The 18,099-nt window shown below is 34.0% G+C and overlaps 1 protein-coding gene across 6 annotated transcripts in view; it reads right to left on the bottom strand.

Annotated features, from left to right (window-relative positions):
• The window catches only part of PTBP2 (polypyrimidine tract binding protein 2), a 94,340-nt gene that overhangs the window by 15,467 nt on the left and 60,774 nt on the right, over positions 1-18,099 (bottom strand). For all 6 annotated transcript variants that reach the window (XM_045897138.3, XM_045897137.3, XM_045897136.3 and 3 more), the window contains one exon: positions 13,862-14,057. In XM_045897138.3, the coding sequence (XP_045753094.2) occupies positions 13,862-14,057 (196 nt within the window). The remainder of the gene's footprint in view (positions 1-13,861; positions 14,058-18,099) is intronic.

The raw sequence follows: 18,099 nt of genomic DNA on the forward strand, positions 1-18,099 counted from the left end.
CCATTGTTGCTACTACTATCCAAAAGCTACTTCATGTCTCCCCACTTTTCCATTTATTATCACTTATCCATTTATAATCTGGGTCACTGTGCTAGTGTGTCAGGTTATGATATATTCTTTTTAAATTTTATTTTATTATGTTAATCCCCATACATCATTAGTTTTTGATGTAGTGTTCCATGATTCATTGTTTGCGTATAACACCCAGTGCTCCATTCAGTACGTGCCCTCCTTAATACCCATCACCAGGCTAACCCATCCCCCCAACTCCCTCCCCTCTAGAACCCTCAGTTTGTTTCTCAGAGTCCATCGTCTCTCATGGTTTGTCTCCCTCTCCGATTTCCCCCCCTTCATTCTACCAAGTCATTTTTCTTCATTTTAGGAAGCCCAGAGTATGGTGTAAAAGTACTTTAAGAGATTAGGGCAGTCACTGTCCTTGATGCCACTAGCATGTACTTTTCTTCCACTATTTCCTCTTCGCCACCCCCCCTCCCCAGACTGATAACTTAGAAAAGCTATTTAAGCCATCTTCACACAGTTCTAAATCCCTGGAATTAGTCTTGAGTTTTTACTGGACTTTTAAAGCCTCTAATGAAAGATTCTACAATTTCTCTCAGTATACTCTTCTCTGAAAAATTACTGTCAATTAGGAAAAAAAAATTTAGGTTTAATCTAAATGTCTTCTACAATAAAAACAACCTACAAAATATTTCATGATCAGCACTATTTATACCATAGTAATTCTGAAAAATTCTGTATTGTATTTTTCATATTAACTCCTAGCTGTAAGTCAATAAATTTACCATCTTCCCTTTGTAAAAATAGTATAAAACATGTTACATACATTGGCTCCAGCAAATTATTTTTAGCTGTAATTTTAATGATTTACATCTTTAGCTAAGGCAGTAGGTATGCTGGAAAAAAAGATTATTAATGCATGCTGATGATGAGAGATCAAAAATACCTGTTCTACTTCCAGGACTGTTATAACAAAATAATATTGAAGAGCTTCATAAACTGCCATACAAAGGTATCACAGGGATACTTTCCATGTGAAATGATCTTCATCAGGTGGGCCACCCAGACATTTTGAGTGACTCGGCAATTTTATAAACTGCTCATGTTAGTTCTGTCACCTTATTATTACTAACCCTTACTCCACTGAAATGGATGAACACACAGCCATGTATAGGATACAAAGTCCAGTGGGATGAAGGGATATAACTTACTTATCTGTCCCTCTTCCCTTAAGGTCACATAGACATCCTTAATCTTGTTCAGAAGAATGAAAACTTTTTGTTAACTTACTTTAAATCATTTACAAATTTATCTATGATTTTTTGTAAGATTTATGTTTTAGATTTACAGAAAAACTGAAGATTCTACAGAGTTCCTATATAACCTGGGTACTTCCTTCTCCCTTTATTAACATCTTACATTAGTATAGGATAGTTGCTGCAATTAATCAGCCAATATTGATATATTATTATTAACTAAAGTCCATACTTTGCCAGACTTCCTTGGTGTGCATCTAATATCCTTTATTGTTCCAGGATCCCATATTACATTTAGTCATGTCTCCTTAAGCTCCTGTTGACTATGACAATTTTATCCATGATTTTTAAAGATACAGAATTTGTTTTATCCCTTCATTTCCCAATCTAAAACTTCTTTACTCTGGTTCAAGACATCTGGTAGTTGTCTCTCATACTACTGAAGAGAGGATAGGGGGTGGGACTTTGAGGCCCTTTCTAATTCATCAAGTATAGGGTCTTGGGTGGGGAGGGCAGTTTTTTACATTTTATTTCCTGATTTGAAACTGAAACTTTCACTTTTGAAAAGAATGACAAACGGTATTCTTTCCTGAAACAATCCATTCCTCCTCTTCTACCACCTTCCTTTCAATTCCTTATTTTGCCTGCTGGAATGCATTCTCTTTTCTACCATTAACAACTACATTTTTCTTCAATGTGTTCCTTAGAGAAACTTTTCGATTAAAAGCTTGCTTTATCCTAATGAAACTTTTCTTATAACCCTCTCAAAGTCATTTTTATCTCCCTAAACCTTCCCCAAAGGAAGGAAAAAGGATGCATTATTCATCATTTCCACCCTACCACCCAATGTTGCTTTCCTACTGCAGTTCTACCACCATCAATTAAGACAGATTCTGCATCCAATCATTTCTCATCAAAACAACCATCAGGTCACTGGAATATTTTCTCTCATCACAGAAAGACTTTAGCACCTGGCTTTATTTCCTCCTTCTCTCCCAAGCCCATCATCATTTTATGATACAGCAAATACCCTTGGTTCACAATTTCTTTAAAACTTCTTTGACAATTTTTACTACATCAATCCATTTTAGCAACTTCTCTTGCTACATCTTTGATTTTTCTCTTTTTCCAATATTTAAAATCCCCTTTCCTGACTTGATTCTTCCATCTTTCTCAATTCTCCTACTCCATACAATTACTGAACCCACTTTTGGCCTCTATGTTGACTAGTTCCCTTTCCATTTTTCCTTGGCTTAACTTTACAATGTAGCCTAAGTGGTTTTTTTGATGTTCTTCAATGCCACTCATGGATAAGTCCAATCTTGTATTTTAGCTAAGCTTTCATCTGGGTAAGTATTAGAGTGAAAACATTCCAATTTTAGTATATGTGCTGCTGTAGTGAGCACTACAGTGAAAACACACATACACACCCCAAAACTGATTCCATAAACATTTTGGTATTTAACATTAGCTGATATCCAAGTCTATCTGCAAGGATTCCCTACAAACCCATCAGACTTAAGCCCCACATCCTACTCTCAATCTTGGTATGTTCAGAAAGTCTAAGAATGAGATCAGAATTTCCTCAAATTTTTCAACCAACTTCAAAAGTACTCCCTTTTTTCATCTGTTTCCCCCTTTTCCCTTTCTTCATAAAAACACAGAATGGTGAGAAGAAAGAATATGGACTACATAGCTGATGACTTCAGTTCTGGCCCCAGCTCTGCCCCTACATTCCAACCCCCTCCCCATATTTCTGTGAGCTTGATAATAATCCCTTCTAGTTCTCACAATGATCCTAAGCAAGTACTTTTTTATTTTTTTAGGCTCCAGCATTTTCACTATACTCTAGATCCAATCCTCTACAATCAATTCTAGGACTTAAGCTAGCCTTAAAAACACATACTAGGGGTGTGTGGTGGCACAGTTGGTTAAGCGTCCAACTCTTAAGTCTCCCCTCTGAGATCAGGTCATAATCTCAGAGTCTTGACATCAAGCCATGTGTCAGGCTCCACACTCAACAAGGAGTCTGCTTGAGATTCTCTCTCCTTCTTCTTCTCCCCCTCCGACTCATGCCAAAATAAATAAATCTTCAAAAAAGCCCACAAAAAATACTAGTTAATACGAAATGAGCATTCATTATATGCCAAGCACTATACAAACTGCACTTACTAACACATTTAATCCTCACAATAGCCTTGTAACACTGTCATTACATCCATTACAAATGTGGAGGCCAAGACAGTGAAGCTAACACAGATTCTGAACTCAGGACATCTGGATTTGGAGCCCATTCGATTATGCATAGTTCCTCAATGCAAACATTTTTCCTCCGGCCCTGTTTTACTCAATTACCATTCCATTTCTCTTTCCTTTTTTTTATAGCACACTTCTTCAAAGAGTAATAAATGCTTTCTTATCATATTTATATCCTTAATCCATTATAATTTGATTTATACCACTCTCATGAATAACCTTATGGGAACTACTGAACTGAATAGGAACTTCTAATTTTAATCCTATTTATCTAATTCCTCAATTTCTTGCTTAATTTTTCCCACAATATAAATGTGCACTGCTTAAGTTTCAATTTTAATTTCAAGTCATTAATCCTCTTGCCCTCTTATACCTGAAGAATCATAAGCCAAGCTTTTAAAATATCACACATCTGTTCTCCAAATTCACAAGCTCATGGAACTATTGTCCAAGTGGTAGGCAGAATTTCCTACTGTCTAGCGGACTTCTCCCCAAGTTTAATTACTCATAAGTACTCATATCAATAAGATGCCAAGTACTATTACTTTTTTTTAATTTTTTATTATGTTATGTTACTCACCATACATACATCATTAGTTTTTGATGTAGTGTTCCATGAAGTAACTATTACTTTTGTTTAATTTTTTCCATATTTGTTTCTCTTCATTCTCATTTCATGTCCCCGGTTTAGATTCACAACTACATCTTATTTAGACATTAATAGTCTCCAGTCTCCAATATGGCTTGTTAATAACTGAATGCTTGTCACTCCCTAAACATGATATATACTTTATCACATCTGCTCATGCTGTTTTTTATTCTTATTCATATCCAAATCAAATGGCCTTTAGCCCATAAAACCCTCCCAATTTCTCCTTCAGATAATGAATCTCATTAGACATTTCATTATGTTCTAATATGACACCAACTCTATTACAGATTTCATTTTGCCTCACATTAGAGCTACTCAGATGTTTGCTGCCTCCACCAGACTGTAAACCAGATTACACAACAGAAACCTTCTAAATCCCTGAAGTGCCTAGCACAGTGCTAAAATGAACGCTGAATAATTCAATGAATTTAGAATTAACGAGGATGCCACTGAGGTGAGGCAGAATCCGTTCAGAGGTATGAAATGCTCATGGCAATTACTTAACAAGGCTTTCAGAAATATCTAGAAAATGGGGCACAGAGGAAAGGTAGACTCAGAGAGTAACACCGTTAAATTGAAATCAAGATCAACAGGAAAAAAAAAAAGTATAGAAGCTAAAAGGGAAGCAAAATAATGAAGTTAGAAAGAACTCAGGGGGAAAAAGATCAAGAGAAGAATTGAAATGAGATTTCCTATGTTACCTATTGTTTTCTTGGTGTATCTTTAGAGGAACTAGTGTAAATTTTCTACCTGATTTTCACCTGCTTTAGATAGAGGCACATTTTATACTGTGGTCACGAACACAGTTATTATTCTATCAATTACAGAAGCAGCAGTAACATACTTTAGAAAGGCTTTTCTTTGTTTCAGCCATACTATATAACTGTCAACTCTTAAAAACCAACACTTCTTCAAATTAGAATCTACAGTCTGATTTAATTTAAACCTACCTTTTATATCCAAAGGCTAGCGTTGGTTACTACTGAATTCAGGCTGTTTAGCCTGAAAAATATGAACAGTAACACTAGAATAAATTCAAATATCTGACAGACTGTCTTGAAAATGAAAGTAAATAAAATTTCTTAAAACTATACCTGAGAACAATATAATGGGTGAATCTAACAGATATTTCAAACAAAGGCTATGTGATCATCCATTAAGAACTTTATATGAAGATTTTACCCTGCATAGTTAAAAGGCAGTCTATGAATAACATTTTAGCCCTACAGGAATAAGCTTATCCTATTTGAATGCTGGGGAATAAGTAAATATGCACCGACATGGTAACCTTATTTCTTCTAATGTTCATCACACCTGTGGCCCATTATACTTCCAAAGTATGCAACTACCACCAACACATTTCCCTTACCAAGAAAACAAAAATAATTCAACACACATTCATCCAAATATTATTTAAAAAGGACTCAAAGAGTTAAACTCTCTAAAGGTTATTGCTTCAAGTTAATTTATGATTTAGAAGTTAAAATTTTATCCATTGACAGGTATTATAAATGAACAATTCTATCTCAGCTCATTACTTCTTTTCTAAAATAATATTTTAAAGAATGAGAAATTAATATTTTAAAAATTCAGCCATAGCAAAATGGAGGGTAGTTCAATAATCCAAAGAACTCATTTTCTAAGAATGCACACGTAGAGAAGTTTCAACTTAACTTCTATAGTTTCTTTCTTCTTACATGTTAAAACAGAAATGAAATGAGAAAGCCAAAGTTATAGGACAGTGAATTAGTACAGGTATTTTCATGTGACTTCTGACCAAAAATATGATACACTGAACATGATAAAATACTGCTTTTCTAATTATATGGCTTTAAAAAAAATTTTTAATGTTAAGGCACTCAGTGATACACTCTAAAAATCTATGTAGTTTAATATTTCTAGGAAATACTTCTAGAATGTTTGTGTATTTGTAATTGTTTTAGTTTTTGTTGGACGATGACTTGCAAATGTATCTGTAGTAGATGAATTATTCAGTCTGATTTTACGAACATAATTTTCTTTGCTATAATGCAATCTTATAATGGGATATTATAGATTAGGGCTTTGTTAAAATTAAGATTTTAGTTTTTAAGTTTTAATGTACATTTTGTGAAAACGTAAAAATATAAACTCAGTTTACTATATTTTGGTTTGCGTGTTATATATACATCTCTATTTTGGATTCAATTTTGAAGGGACATATGAACAATACTTTTGATTTTTCAATCATGTAATAATCAGGTTAAACACTGAATGGACTTGGCAACAAAAAAACAATCTGTCTTGGCAACAGAAAACACCTTAGTATATGGGGGAAAATTAAAATTATAGGACTTACATATTTACTATATGTATGACATTGTTCTATTATTAACTCTATAGGGGAAAAGAAGACAGGCTAAAAGGCCCAGCTATCTATAGTATATTTTATTCAATTGTTTGTTAGAAGCATGAACTTTGGAGCCAGACTGCCAGAATGCCTATCTCAGCCACTCACTAATTATGGGAATATGAGCAAACTGCTAATCTTTTTGTGTCCCAGTTTCTAAATCTATGAAGTGGGGGACAGTAAGAATAACTTCATTTAGGGATAATGTGAGGATAACTCACAAGGGCTAAGAATGATGTGGGCATTTAATACATACTCAAGAAATGGCTAGTGATTAGTATCCATATGCATCAGACAACCTTTTGGTTCCAGGCACTGAGACAATTTCATTCTAAGCCATAGTATTTCATGTGTTTCTGCTACACAATATATGAAGAACTGTAGCAATTAAGGTGGCACACAAGTAACTCCTTTTAAACTAGTAATTTTCTAAATATTTACTCCTATCACAGGAATTACCCCCCAAAAGATCTAGGCATTTTGATAGTGGAGCCAAAGTTTTATAGGGAAAACAAATAGTGGTAGAAAAAAAACAGCTAATCCCTTCTATCTATACCAATCATCTAAAAGACCCCACCTTTTAGAAACTGGTATAAAGTATCCTTAAGACTCATTTTGACCAGCATTTCTTTTTAGAAAAGTCTACTTAATGGCCTACATATCACAGTAATTAACTGAAAGTAGCCTTATAAATTCATGAAAATACCAGGTGGTAATTTTGTTCTTCCTAAGCTCTGTGGCTATTGAATGGTTCAGCAGAAAAACAAATAAGAATTTCCAAATAGCATTCACCTTGGAGAATACTGAAACACCCTAATTTATTAAATAATATCTAAAAGACAACAATGAATGAATATCTTATTTTCTTTTTAAAGTTTTTTTTTTTTTTTAAGATTTTATTTATTTATTTGAGAGAGAGAGAATGAGAGACAGAGAGCACGAGAGGGAAGAGGGTCAGAGGGAGAAGCAGACCCCCCGCTGAGCAGGGAGCCCGACGTGGGACTCGATCCCAGGACTCCAGGATCATGACCTGAGCCGAAGGCAGTTGCTTAACCAACTGAGCCACCCAGGCGCCCCTGAATATCTTATTTTCTAAAAACACACATGGGAAAACATAGGCATTATTTAAATATAAGAAAACATATGAATACTGCTCTATTAGCTCACTGCTACATACTAATTAATTTCCAGTTAGTCTAGCTTTGCAGTTTCCCCCTCATCACTCTACTGAAATAGCATATACAAGATACCAGTATTTCATGAAAGATGTTTGTTTTTATTGCACATCCTACAGAATCATATTTAAAAACTATAAACAGACTACACATACACATGGATACAAGGTAAACATCACCTAAGGGATTTTAATCCTTTGAGAAAACAACTCACATTCGTATCTGTAGATCATTTTTTTTTCTCTCACAATTAACTACGAGAGAAGTGATTTATATTCTAGTGGTATTTAGTAAGGAAATACTAATGCTTCCTGGTTCTTTATTTTAGGGGGATGAATTCCGTCTTGAAACAGATCTAAATTTTAATTAACTCTGTTTAGTCCCTTATCCACTACCCATTCCCTTTTTTGAACCACTGGCTAAGACCAAAATAAAAAATATTACATTAATAAACAAAAAATAGCTCACTTCTGGACTGAAGTCACTATATCAAATCACTCTGGGGCTATCAGAACCTGGAGGCAACCTACAGTTTCTAGAGTTTAAAGCAGTACTGGGAAGAAGCTAGGCTGTACCCATTCATATACTGGTTTAAAAATTAGTGAAAAAACAAAAGCTGGGCATCAATTTCTTCCACCAAAAACCAACAAATAAATGCAAGAATTTAACTGTCCTGTACAAACCATATTACAAGATAAACAGTCCTAGTTGATGAAGGAAAACTCTATAAAGATTTTCAACTAATTAATATAGAGAAATATGTGAATTAGGGGAGAAAGGCAACATTCGCAACCCCCAAATGAAATAAATTAAGGACCAATCATTGGTGGATACTACTCAAACCATTAGAAAAATATAATGGAAGGATCAGAATGTCACCACCTGAACCTCAATCTATCTTAAAGCATCACTAAACATGGGATAACCAGATGTTTTATGCTTCCAACTTAGATACAGTATCAAACACAAGAACCTATAAAGTATTCTTGCTTGAAAAATATAAATAAATACCACAACCTAAATCTAATCAAGCTTTTGGAGCTAACTTCTGGTTTACATAAAAAATGCAATGGATGGATGAACAAGTTAAGATGACACTACAAAGAAACAGCCACACCAATCAAGACTGTAGGACTTTTTCTCAAAGTAACTAGGTTTCTTCATTAAGTCAGAGGAACTGAGGGTGGAGATGAAGGGAGAGGACTATCACAGATTAATAGTGTCTTAGGAGAAATAACAACCAAATGTATGGCCCTTGAGAAGATCCTATTCTGAACAAATCAACTCTTAAAATACATTTTTTGAGACAACTGGGGAAATTTGAAGATGGATTGGGTATTCAATGACATTAAGAAATCACTGTCAAACTTGATGGGTATGATAATCATATTATCGTTTGGTAAGAAAATGTCATTATTTTAAAGATATTATGATAATGTTTGAGATGACATGACATGATGTCAAGGATTTGCTTCAAAATACAATAGAAAAAATGAACAGATAAAACAAGTGTAGAAACTACTAAATCAAGATTTTACGAATGTGGGATTCACTACATTGCTATATGATGACTGAACTCTCTGACAGTAAAAAGTTTTTTAAAATTACCATGTGAATAAGCCATTCAAAAGTAACAAAACAAGATTCAGAAATCACTTAAAAATAACTTTAAAAGAGGGCGCCTGGGTGGCTCAGTCAGTTAAGCGGCTGCCTTTGGCTCAGGTCGTGATCCCGGAGTCCCGGGATCATGCCCCGCATGAGGCTCCCTGCTCAGCGGGGAGCCTGCTTCTCCCTCTCCCTCTGCCTGCCTCTCTGCCTACTTGTTCTCTCTGTCAAATAAATAAATAAAATCTTAAAAAAAAAAAAAAATTAAAAGAGTATTTTAAAGCTTGTTAATTTTACATATTACAAACACAGAAAAAAACAAATTCAATTTAACAGCTAAACAATATTCTACCAGAACAATTATACCAAGATATATTTATTTGGCATGAATAAACAAAGTATAAAATACTGTTTCATAGCTATAAAGAAGTTCTTTGAGAATGGCCTTAACTTTGCTAAAAAGCTAAAATTTAGCATCTAAAAATTACAAACTTTTCTCTATAGCAGTAATTATCAATTCCCTAGTTACACAGTAAAACCATCTTGAGATCTTAAAAAACTACAAACTCCTAGGACTCACTATTCATGATTCTCAGTGTAGGGTAGGGCCTGGTGATTTCAATGTGCAGAAAAACTTTAGACACTGTTCTTTGGAACTACAGATCTACCTTTATGAACAAAGGTTTGTTATAGCTGTTCTCCATTATCAATTATTTTAAGGTCAACAGATTTCTCATAAAAAATTTGTTTTGCCTTTCTGTTAAGGCCATATGATGAGATGGCTGACTGCTACTTTATTCAACTCAAAATGCATAGAAAGCTCAACATAAGTATTCTTTGTACAAATTATCTTCCCTAATTCTTAAAAGGTAGACAAGATCATGAAAAATTACTCCTAGCAATTTTTCTAAAAGTGATCCACCCCTTAATAAATTAACTACACTTCTTAAACATGATAAAATGATCATAGTAACGATGTCTCAATTTATAAATCTCAAGGATTTTTATCACTTTGTTCTATGAAGTAGAATATGTGAGTAACTAATAGTCTGCCAGGTTTGTGATTATGTATTTAGATGTCAGAGTTCTAATTAATTACAAAGCCCTCAGTTTTCCTTCTTGAAAAAATTAATTTTCTGAGACACTATAATCCCTAGTTACTAAAAGAAAAAGAAGAGAAGCCAGGTATAAAAGCTAGTCTTAAAAAATTATTGTGTAAAATAAACCAATTAAAATATATATTGATTCCAAATTCAGTCAAGCTCTTAGATACAAAAATTATACAAGGTAAAGTGAATCCCCCTAAATATTTGCAGAAAAGAAGGATTACCTAGTTATTTGTGTTCTTACAGAATCTTTGAAATAAAGGGAGATCTATTATTTCATTTTGAATAAGTACTGTTTGAGGAAGACTCAGCAGGAAATGGATCCCATTGATACTAGTTTGTTGTATGTTGAAGTCACTTGACTTACTAAATTTCACTAGAGGCAAATAAACATAGGAAAGATTTAGTTTCCATTCCAGAAGAAGTGACCTCACTAAAGTAATACTGAATGTTATATAAAGGGTGTTTGAAAACTACTTTAAAAGGCAAAACACAAGTGGTTCCTTATAAAGATCACAATATCCACAAATGTGTGGGGGGAAAAAAGTTAACTTCACGTCCCATAGATGGATACTTGTGGATTGAGATAAATTATTTAAAAATAATTTTTCTATAAACTGGCTAGTCTAAAATATTGTGAATCAAGTTGAAGACTCCGCTCTTATGAAGTATGAATACCCTTAATACACATTTTACATGTATTGTACATCCCAATAGAAAGAACTTAGACAACTAATACAGAGACTTGTAAATGTCTAATAAGCATTTAAAAATTATAAGCTAGCTCATAAAATAGTAAAAATTAAAATAATAGTTTGACACATTCGTATTCCTATCAAATTAATATCCTAACAAATCCAAAATATAATACTCAATGCTGGTAGACAAAAAAGTGGAATAGCCAGCCTCATATACCATTCAAATTAATATCAGCTTTCTAGAAATAAATTTGCAGTAAGAATCAGGAGTCTCTAACATTTTCTTTGACCCAATAAATCTAGCTTTAGGAATCTAGTCTCAGGAAATAATCTGAAAGACAAAAAAATTATCTACAGGGTGTTTGTCACAATGCCATATATATGTTAATAAAAAGTATGGAAGTAGATTAAATGTCCAATAAAGGTACTTTCAAAAGTACTACAAATCCACTAGCATGCTAGACAGCTATTAAAATTTTCTAAAAATTTTTACCAAAATAACAATTACAATAAAACATAACACAGAACTGCACAGTGTGATTTTAATTTTGTATAAAATTACATATTTACATAGAAAAGAAAAAATGGTTACCTCTTGTAAATTATCAAAACTACCAGAGTCCATACCATTATTTGATTTTTGAAACTTTTAACTCATCTAACATTCAAAAAATATCTGGAGATACTTAATATAAAAACCCAGTTATAACAAGATGCAAAACCATTAAAACAGGTAAATGATGAAGTCATTTAGTAAAAACAGGTGAATTTACATTATCTTCATCTTTCTTATCAGAGTGCAGAAATAAAGGTATATTGAAATATTCAAAATAGAGCTAGAAGATGAAGACAAATTTATTAAGTAGTGATATGCTTTTAATGCAAAAAATGCAGAACACCGGAAAAATGAATAATAAATGTATAGAGTAGGATACAATTATGCCAGGGCTTCATAATCTTTTATGAGAAAGACATTTCATTACTACTTAAAAGAAATTTCACCAGGGCCATGAGGTTACAAGGAAAACAGAGATGAATTCCCTAGAAGAATCCAGGTGACTTCTAACCAGGACTCCACCCAGAATCCAAACACACAAAGACATGTCTAACTATACCCAAATGGGCAAAACGCACAAACTCCTTCAAGTCCAAGGAAGGGATTGTTATGGTCCCGTGCTTGATGCTAGCTAGAATTTCTTGATATTTTACACTAAGCTATTTAATGACCTGGGTGTGAATTTTTAAACTTCTCAGAAACTGTATGTAAAATCTTCAATTTATCTACTTTGTGTTAAGGATTAAATAATGTATCTAATCCAGTACATCTACTGTGCCTAGTAGAATGCCTAGGACCTGGGAGTTATTCAATCAACGCTGTTTTTCTCTTCTATAAAATAAAATAATTTCTATCAGTAAATAATTTAAGAATCTATAGTGATAATTATAAGCAAAGATCATGTATCACTCACTGTCCCATTCTTGACTTTACCTTTAAAAATGGTACACTATGAAACAGTCAACAAGCCAAGTTGAGGGAATAAAGGCTTAAACTAAGCCCACACAGTGGTAAGAGATTCTGTGAGAAAAGAATGTTATTAACCTAAAGAATCTGTTAAAATTATGGTAAACAATTATGGTTTGTTTGTGCTAGATGTATTAGAAAATCAGAATAAAGGGTCAATATTGTCTGGAGTTACCAGGATTAATTTCAAGTATCAATTGCTTCTCTTGTGCATAAGGTGTCTCTGTTCATGGATATATCACTTATATTACTACATATTTATAATGAATAGCACAAGTGTTACATATCTACAGTAAATATGTTATCTACTTGCAAGAATTACTTCATTATAATATACTTTTACTGAGAGACATAAACTGAACTATAAGAGCTAGTTTATAACTCATCAATCTTCAGTTCCAAATGGACAGAAACTTTCACTTAAAGATAAAATACACATATATAAGAAACCAAGAATTTCCCAAGCACAGCAAATAAAACTATAAAATTTCATCTTAAGTTATAAATCACTTCACTCATTTCATTTGCAAAATAACACTTTCCCTTATTTTTTCTTTATCTTGACTCCATCAACTAATAGTTGCAAATTTTTGCATTGTTTTTCTTGTCTGTGTGAGGTGAGTCAAATCCATTGTAGAATGAGGTGAAATATAAATGATTAGGATAAAATGTGAATACCAAAATAAATCTTATAGAAAATTCTTCCTAGTTTAAATTGTTTTTTAAGAGACAGGGGGCTATAACACGTGTTGAAAAAAATCCATATGACTACTTCCATTACATGTTTTGCCTGTTCACTTTCCACCGTTTCTATGCAGTGCTAAATTATAACAATTAGAATATGCACAAGGACTCTAAAACTGGCTTAGACCTAGACAGTGTGACATCAAATTTAATGTGAAATTAAGAACTCAACAGTATTTCTTCATTAGAGCTTTTCTTCTTTTACTTTGAGAGAGAAAATGAGGACGGTGAAAGGAATATAGCTGAAAGAATTTTCCTAACACTTTAGGTTTTTTTCTACCAACAGCATTCAAATGCCTCTTATCCAAAAAAATAAAATAAAGCCTAACACAATTTCTTAAATTCCAAAATGGGGGATTCATTATACTTACTGGAGTTTAACAGGCACCTTCCCATTTGGCAAAATGGGAGAAAAGTGGTATAGACAATAAAAATCATACCTAAGAGGGATGTCTCCTTGGCAAATGCTGCAGCAATAGCTGGGTCCAATGCAGGCTGTCCATCCCCAGATGGAAGATCAGGTCGAGTATAATCCCTACTTTTATCATTGTTGTATTTTACATTCAAATTCACAAGTTTGGAAAAATCAATCCTTAGGGTACAGCAAGCATTATAAATATTCTGACCATCTAGGGCCTGTAAAAGTGAATAAAGTATATCAGCAGTCTTAAGGAATGAAAAGAACAGGACTTTGACAATAAACCCCAACAATGAAGACCTGCACATAAAAGACACCAGGAAAGGGATCAAATATCATACATCATTCTTTGTTATCCCAACTGTACATGTATTCATTTCCACAAATACTATCTTCTTTAAATAGAAAGTGCTACTTAAATCTAAAATACAACCAGTTAAACACATATGCTAATGCTTTTAATTCAAAAAAAATCTGCAAATAATTCAATCTAAAAAAATAAACAAGGATTACAAATATAGTCAGTCCTGCCAAAGTCATACCATAATAGTCTGCATAATACTTTAATTTTATTATACATACACATTTTTTGCTGGATGGCAGAAGTACTTTGATGTCACATTTTATGAAGTGCCTCAAGCCAAATAAGTATCACTGTAATGCATAATAGCAATTCCCATGAACTGGGGCAAATACTATTATTTCCTTAACTTGAGGTGCTCAACCTGAATCAAAATAGACTGTTGAATTAGAAAATGCAATGTCATCCCAGGAAAGCTCAGGAATAGAAGAGTGCAAGCTCTAGAGTTGAAAGCCTACACTCAATTAGGTCATCTTGAAAAAGTTACTTAACCTCTCTGAATCTCAGGATCTTTCTTAATCTGGAAACAGAGATGATAATGGCTGCCAGGATCCTCACAAGGTTACCTTGAGGATTAAATAAAAGATCACATATGTGAAAGTACAATGTGAATTTTAAAAGACATATGCTGCTGTTATGAATATTATGGGTTGTTTTTTTTTCCTGGTCCTACATAATCACCATTTCTCCTCCAGCTGGATATAAGCCTAGAACAAACTAAAGAACAAGGGAATATATTGTTAATTTTTCATTAGAAGAATAAACATTTACTGTATAAAATAATGGTTTAGAAATAAAAAATGTTTAGCTCTATAAATCACTGTGAAAATGAAAAGACAGTTCTTCTGATAATACATCAATAGATTAAGCCTGATGTTTATATAGACCAAGATCCATTAGGCATGTAAATCTAGTATTATTTTGATAATAGACCAACACTTTTGCATGACCTTTTTAGAAATTGGACTGAAATATATATGAAACCTTAGGACAAATTCAAGAGATTGTTGAATTTTTCTCTCCAACCCTCACTAATACCTCCACTGTTAATCTTTTTCTGAGCTGTTATTCTCTTATAAAGCAAAATGCTAGGGGGCAAAATTTTCCAATTAACTGAAAATAACTGCCAAAAATTTTAACTAGTATATAAAAAGAATTTTGTTGGCTCTATCACTCAAACTGCGTTTACATAGCAGTGGTTCCCAGAGCTTTCAGAAACAAACAGAAACAGAGCACTGAGCTGCCACCCCCAAAGATTATGATTTCTTAATTCAGGATACCTAAGAGACCCCCCCCTTTTTTTTTTTTAAACAAGCAATCTACATGACAAGAACCTAGGTGGGCTCTGGACCATACTTTGAAGAACGCTATAAATTCTCCTCAGCAAAACCTAAAGGTACACCTTGCCAGCTAACTGAATTCCCAGTGCTTAAGACACATTTTTCATCTCCCATTCATATGGAACAACTGTCACTAGAAGAGGAGAGGTAGGCTTGAGATTCGCTTTCTAAACTTATATTTTTTGCCTATAACGTTATATAACCTCCACTGCTTAAACAAGCATAAAAATGTAGCAACTCTACTACAAAGTTTAGAACTAACTCATTCCATAATATACTGAGATATACAAGGATGACTGCAAAATGGAAGAGATCTGTAACACAACAGATGCTGGGAGAGTTGTGACATGGGATGAAAGTTCTAATACGTACAATGTGCCATACACTGTGCTAATGTTCTAGGAATTCAGCAGAAAACAAAGAACACAAGCTACCCACTCTTACATGACTTAGAGTAAAACTGAAAATACAGACATCTAACAAATAATTATAAATCTGATGTGTGGTAGTGAGAACTAAGAAAAGGAGGGGATGTAATGTAGTTGGAAGTTTATGGAAGACCTCTCTGAGACTTGCAAACCTGAAAGAAAACAGGAAGAGTTGGACATAAAAAGACAAAGAGAAAGCAGTAGAAGCAAATGCAACATCAAGCTGTAAGCCTGAGAAATCAAAGAAAATACAGCATATGCAAGCTATTTTAAAAAGTCCAATATAGTAAATGGCAAGACAAGCTGAGGACTGATTAAGAGTTTTGTAAGCCATGTTAAGGACTGAGAACTTTATACTAAGGACAAAAGTCAGTCACTGAAGGGCACTGAGAATGGAAGTTATAGGACTTTAAGTTGAGATCACTCTTAGTACTCTGTGGAAAAACAGGTGTAGGGGAAGAAGTCAAAGTGGTGACCTGAGTCAGAAGGCCACTGAAGATTTAAGAGATGATGGCTTAGATAGTGCTTTATTCAAGCTGTGATTCATGGACTAGCAGCCCAAACTCATCTGCATGAAAATAAGGAGTCTATGTCAGAATCTGTATCAATATCACACTAAACACATTGTAGCTAGAAGTAAACTGACTTGTATTTTGGCAAAAGCTCCTGGTAACATCAGAGACCAGCACTCTGAGTAACACCTACCTGGCTTAGCCTAGGGTGGTGGCAAGAGAGCTGGGAGACAAAAGGATAGATTTGACAGAAATTTAGGATGAGAATCAGTAAGATTTGGTGATAGGCTGAAAGTAAAAGGAATAAAAAGCCATGTTTTCTGGCTTGTTACTGATGTCAAATTTGGTAGCCTGAGCTTTACTACCACAGTAAACACCACAGGTGAGGCAGGTTTTTTTTTTGCGGGGGGAGGAGAGGGTAAGTTACAGGAGTTGAATTGAACACACTAAGTCTGAAGGTGCCTGATGGTCCACTAAGTTCCTGGTCTGGATTTCTTAGAAAAGATCTGATGCTAGAGAGTCATGTGGGCATGTCAGAGTCACAAAGGTATAATACCTTTGTGGGATGTGGGAACAGGTAGTCCCCCATGCAGAAAGGGGAGGGATATGATAAGACATAGTCAGAGAGGCAGAATATATCTAAGCGAGAAGTGTTAGAGACCAGGAGAAGAGATGATTTTAAGAAAGAGAATGGCTCACACTGTCAAATGTTACCTAGAGGATAGGGATGGTAAGGATTGAATAATACTGTTGAGATTTAGCACTGTAGCAATCGCTGGTGACACTGGGAAAAACGATTTGGGTAAAGGGGGGTTGGAACCAAATTGCAGTAGGTAGAGAAATAAAAAGGAGGTAAGTATAAACAGCAAACAAAGAGAGCTTATTTACTAACTCTGGCTATAAATGAAAAGGGAAAAGAATAGGTGAACAGATGGAGTGTTACGTGGAGTTCAGGGTAAATTCACATACAATGAAAGAGATTTAAGGATGTTTCAAACACTGGTGAGAAGTAGCCAACAGAGAGAAAAATATAAGAGAAAGAGGGGATGACAGTGCAAAGTCTCTTGGAGGGCAGAAGAGGATAGAATCTGGTGTTACTGTCTTAGAAATATCTATGCCTTTTATTACAAGAGAAAGATAGGTGTGGTATAAGTAGATTTTGTAAAAAAAGCTGATTGGAGTTTCCATCTGATAGTTTCTATTTTTCCTGAGAAGCAGGAGGCAAGGTCATAAGGGGGAGTAAGGAGAGACTTGGTGGAAAGAGAATTTTTTGATATAGTCATTGTGAAAAATGGGACAGCATGATGACTAGAGAAATATGGTAAGATTTTTCAAGTAGAGGGCCTAGTCTAGTTGTAGTTGATGATGATGAATTTCAACCGGTACCAACTGCTAGATTATATGATATTCTCTAGGTATACTAAACAGTCCAGATACAAGCATGAAGAAAGATTACTACAGTCATCAAAACTATATGTTTTAACAAGGTGTCAGGGTTACAAGATAATGGGGCAAGCAAGTTTGGGAAATAAACTTTTTTCCTTCTCATTATAATAGTGAAATGAAGTTAAGTTCAGATACCAGAATAGTTCATTAGTAATTAATATTAAATAATTACC

Source organism: Mirounga angustirostris, unplaced genomic scaffold (assembly GCF_029215605.1).
Source record: "Mirounga angustirostris isolate CCGP_5_RB_7025 unplaced genomic scaffold, mMirAng1.0.hap1 SCAF_4, whole genome shotgun sequence".
NCBI lineage: Eukaryota > Metazoa > Chordata > Mammalia > Carnivora > Phocidae > Mirounga > Mirounga angustirostris.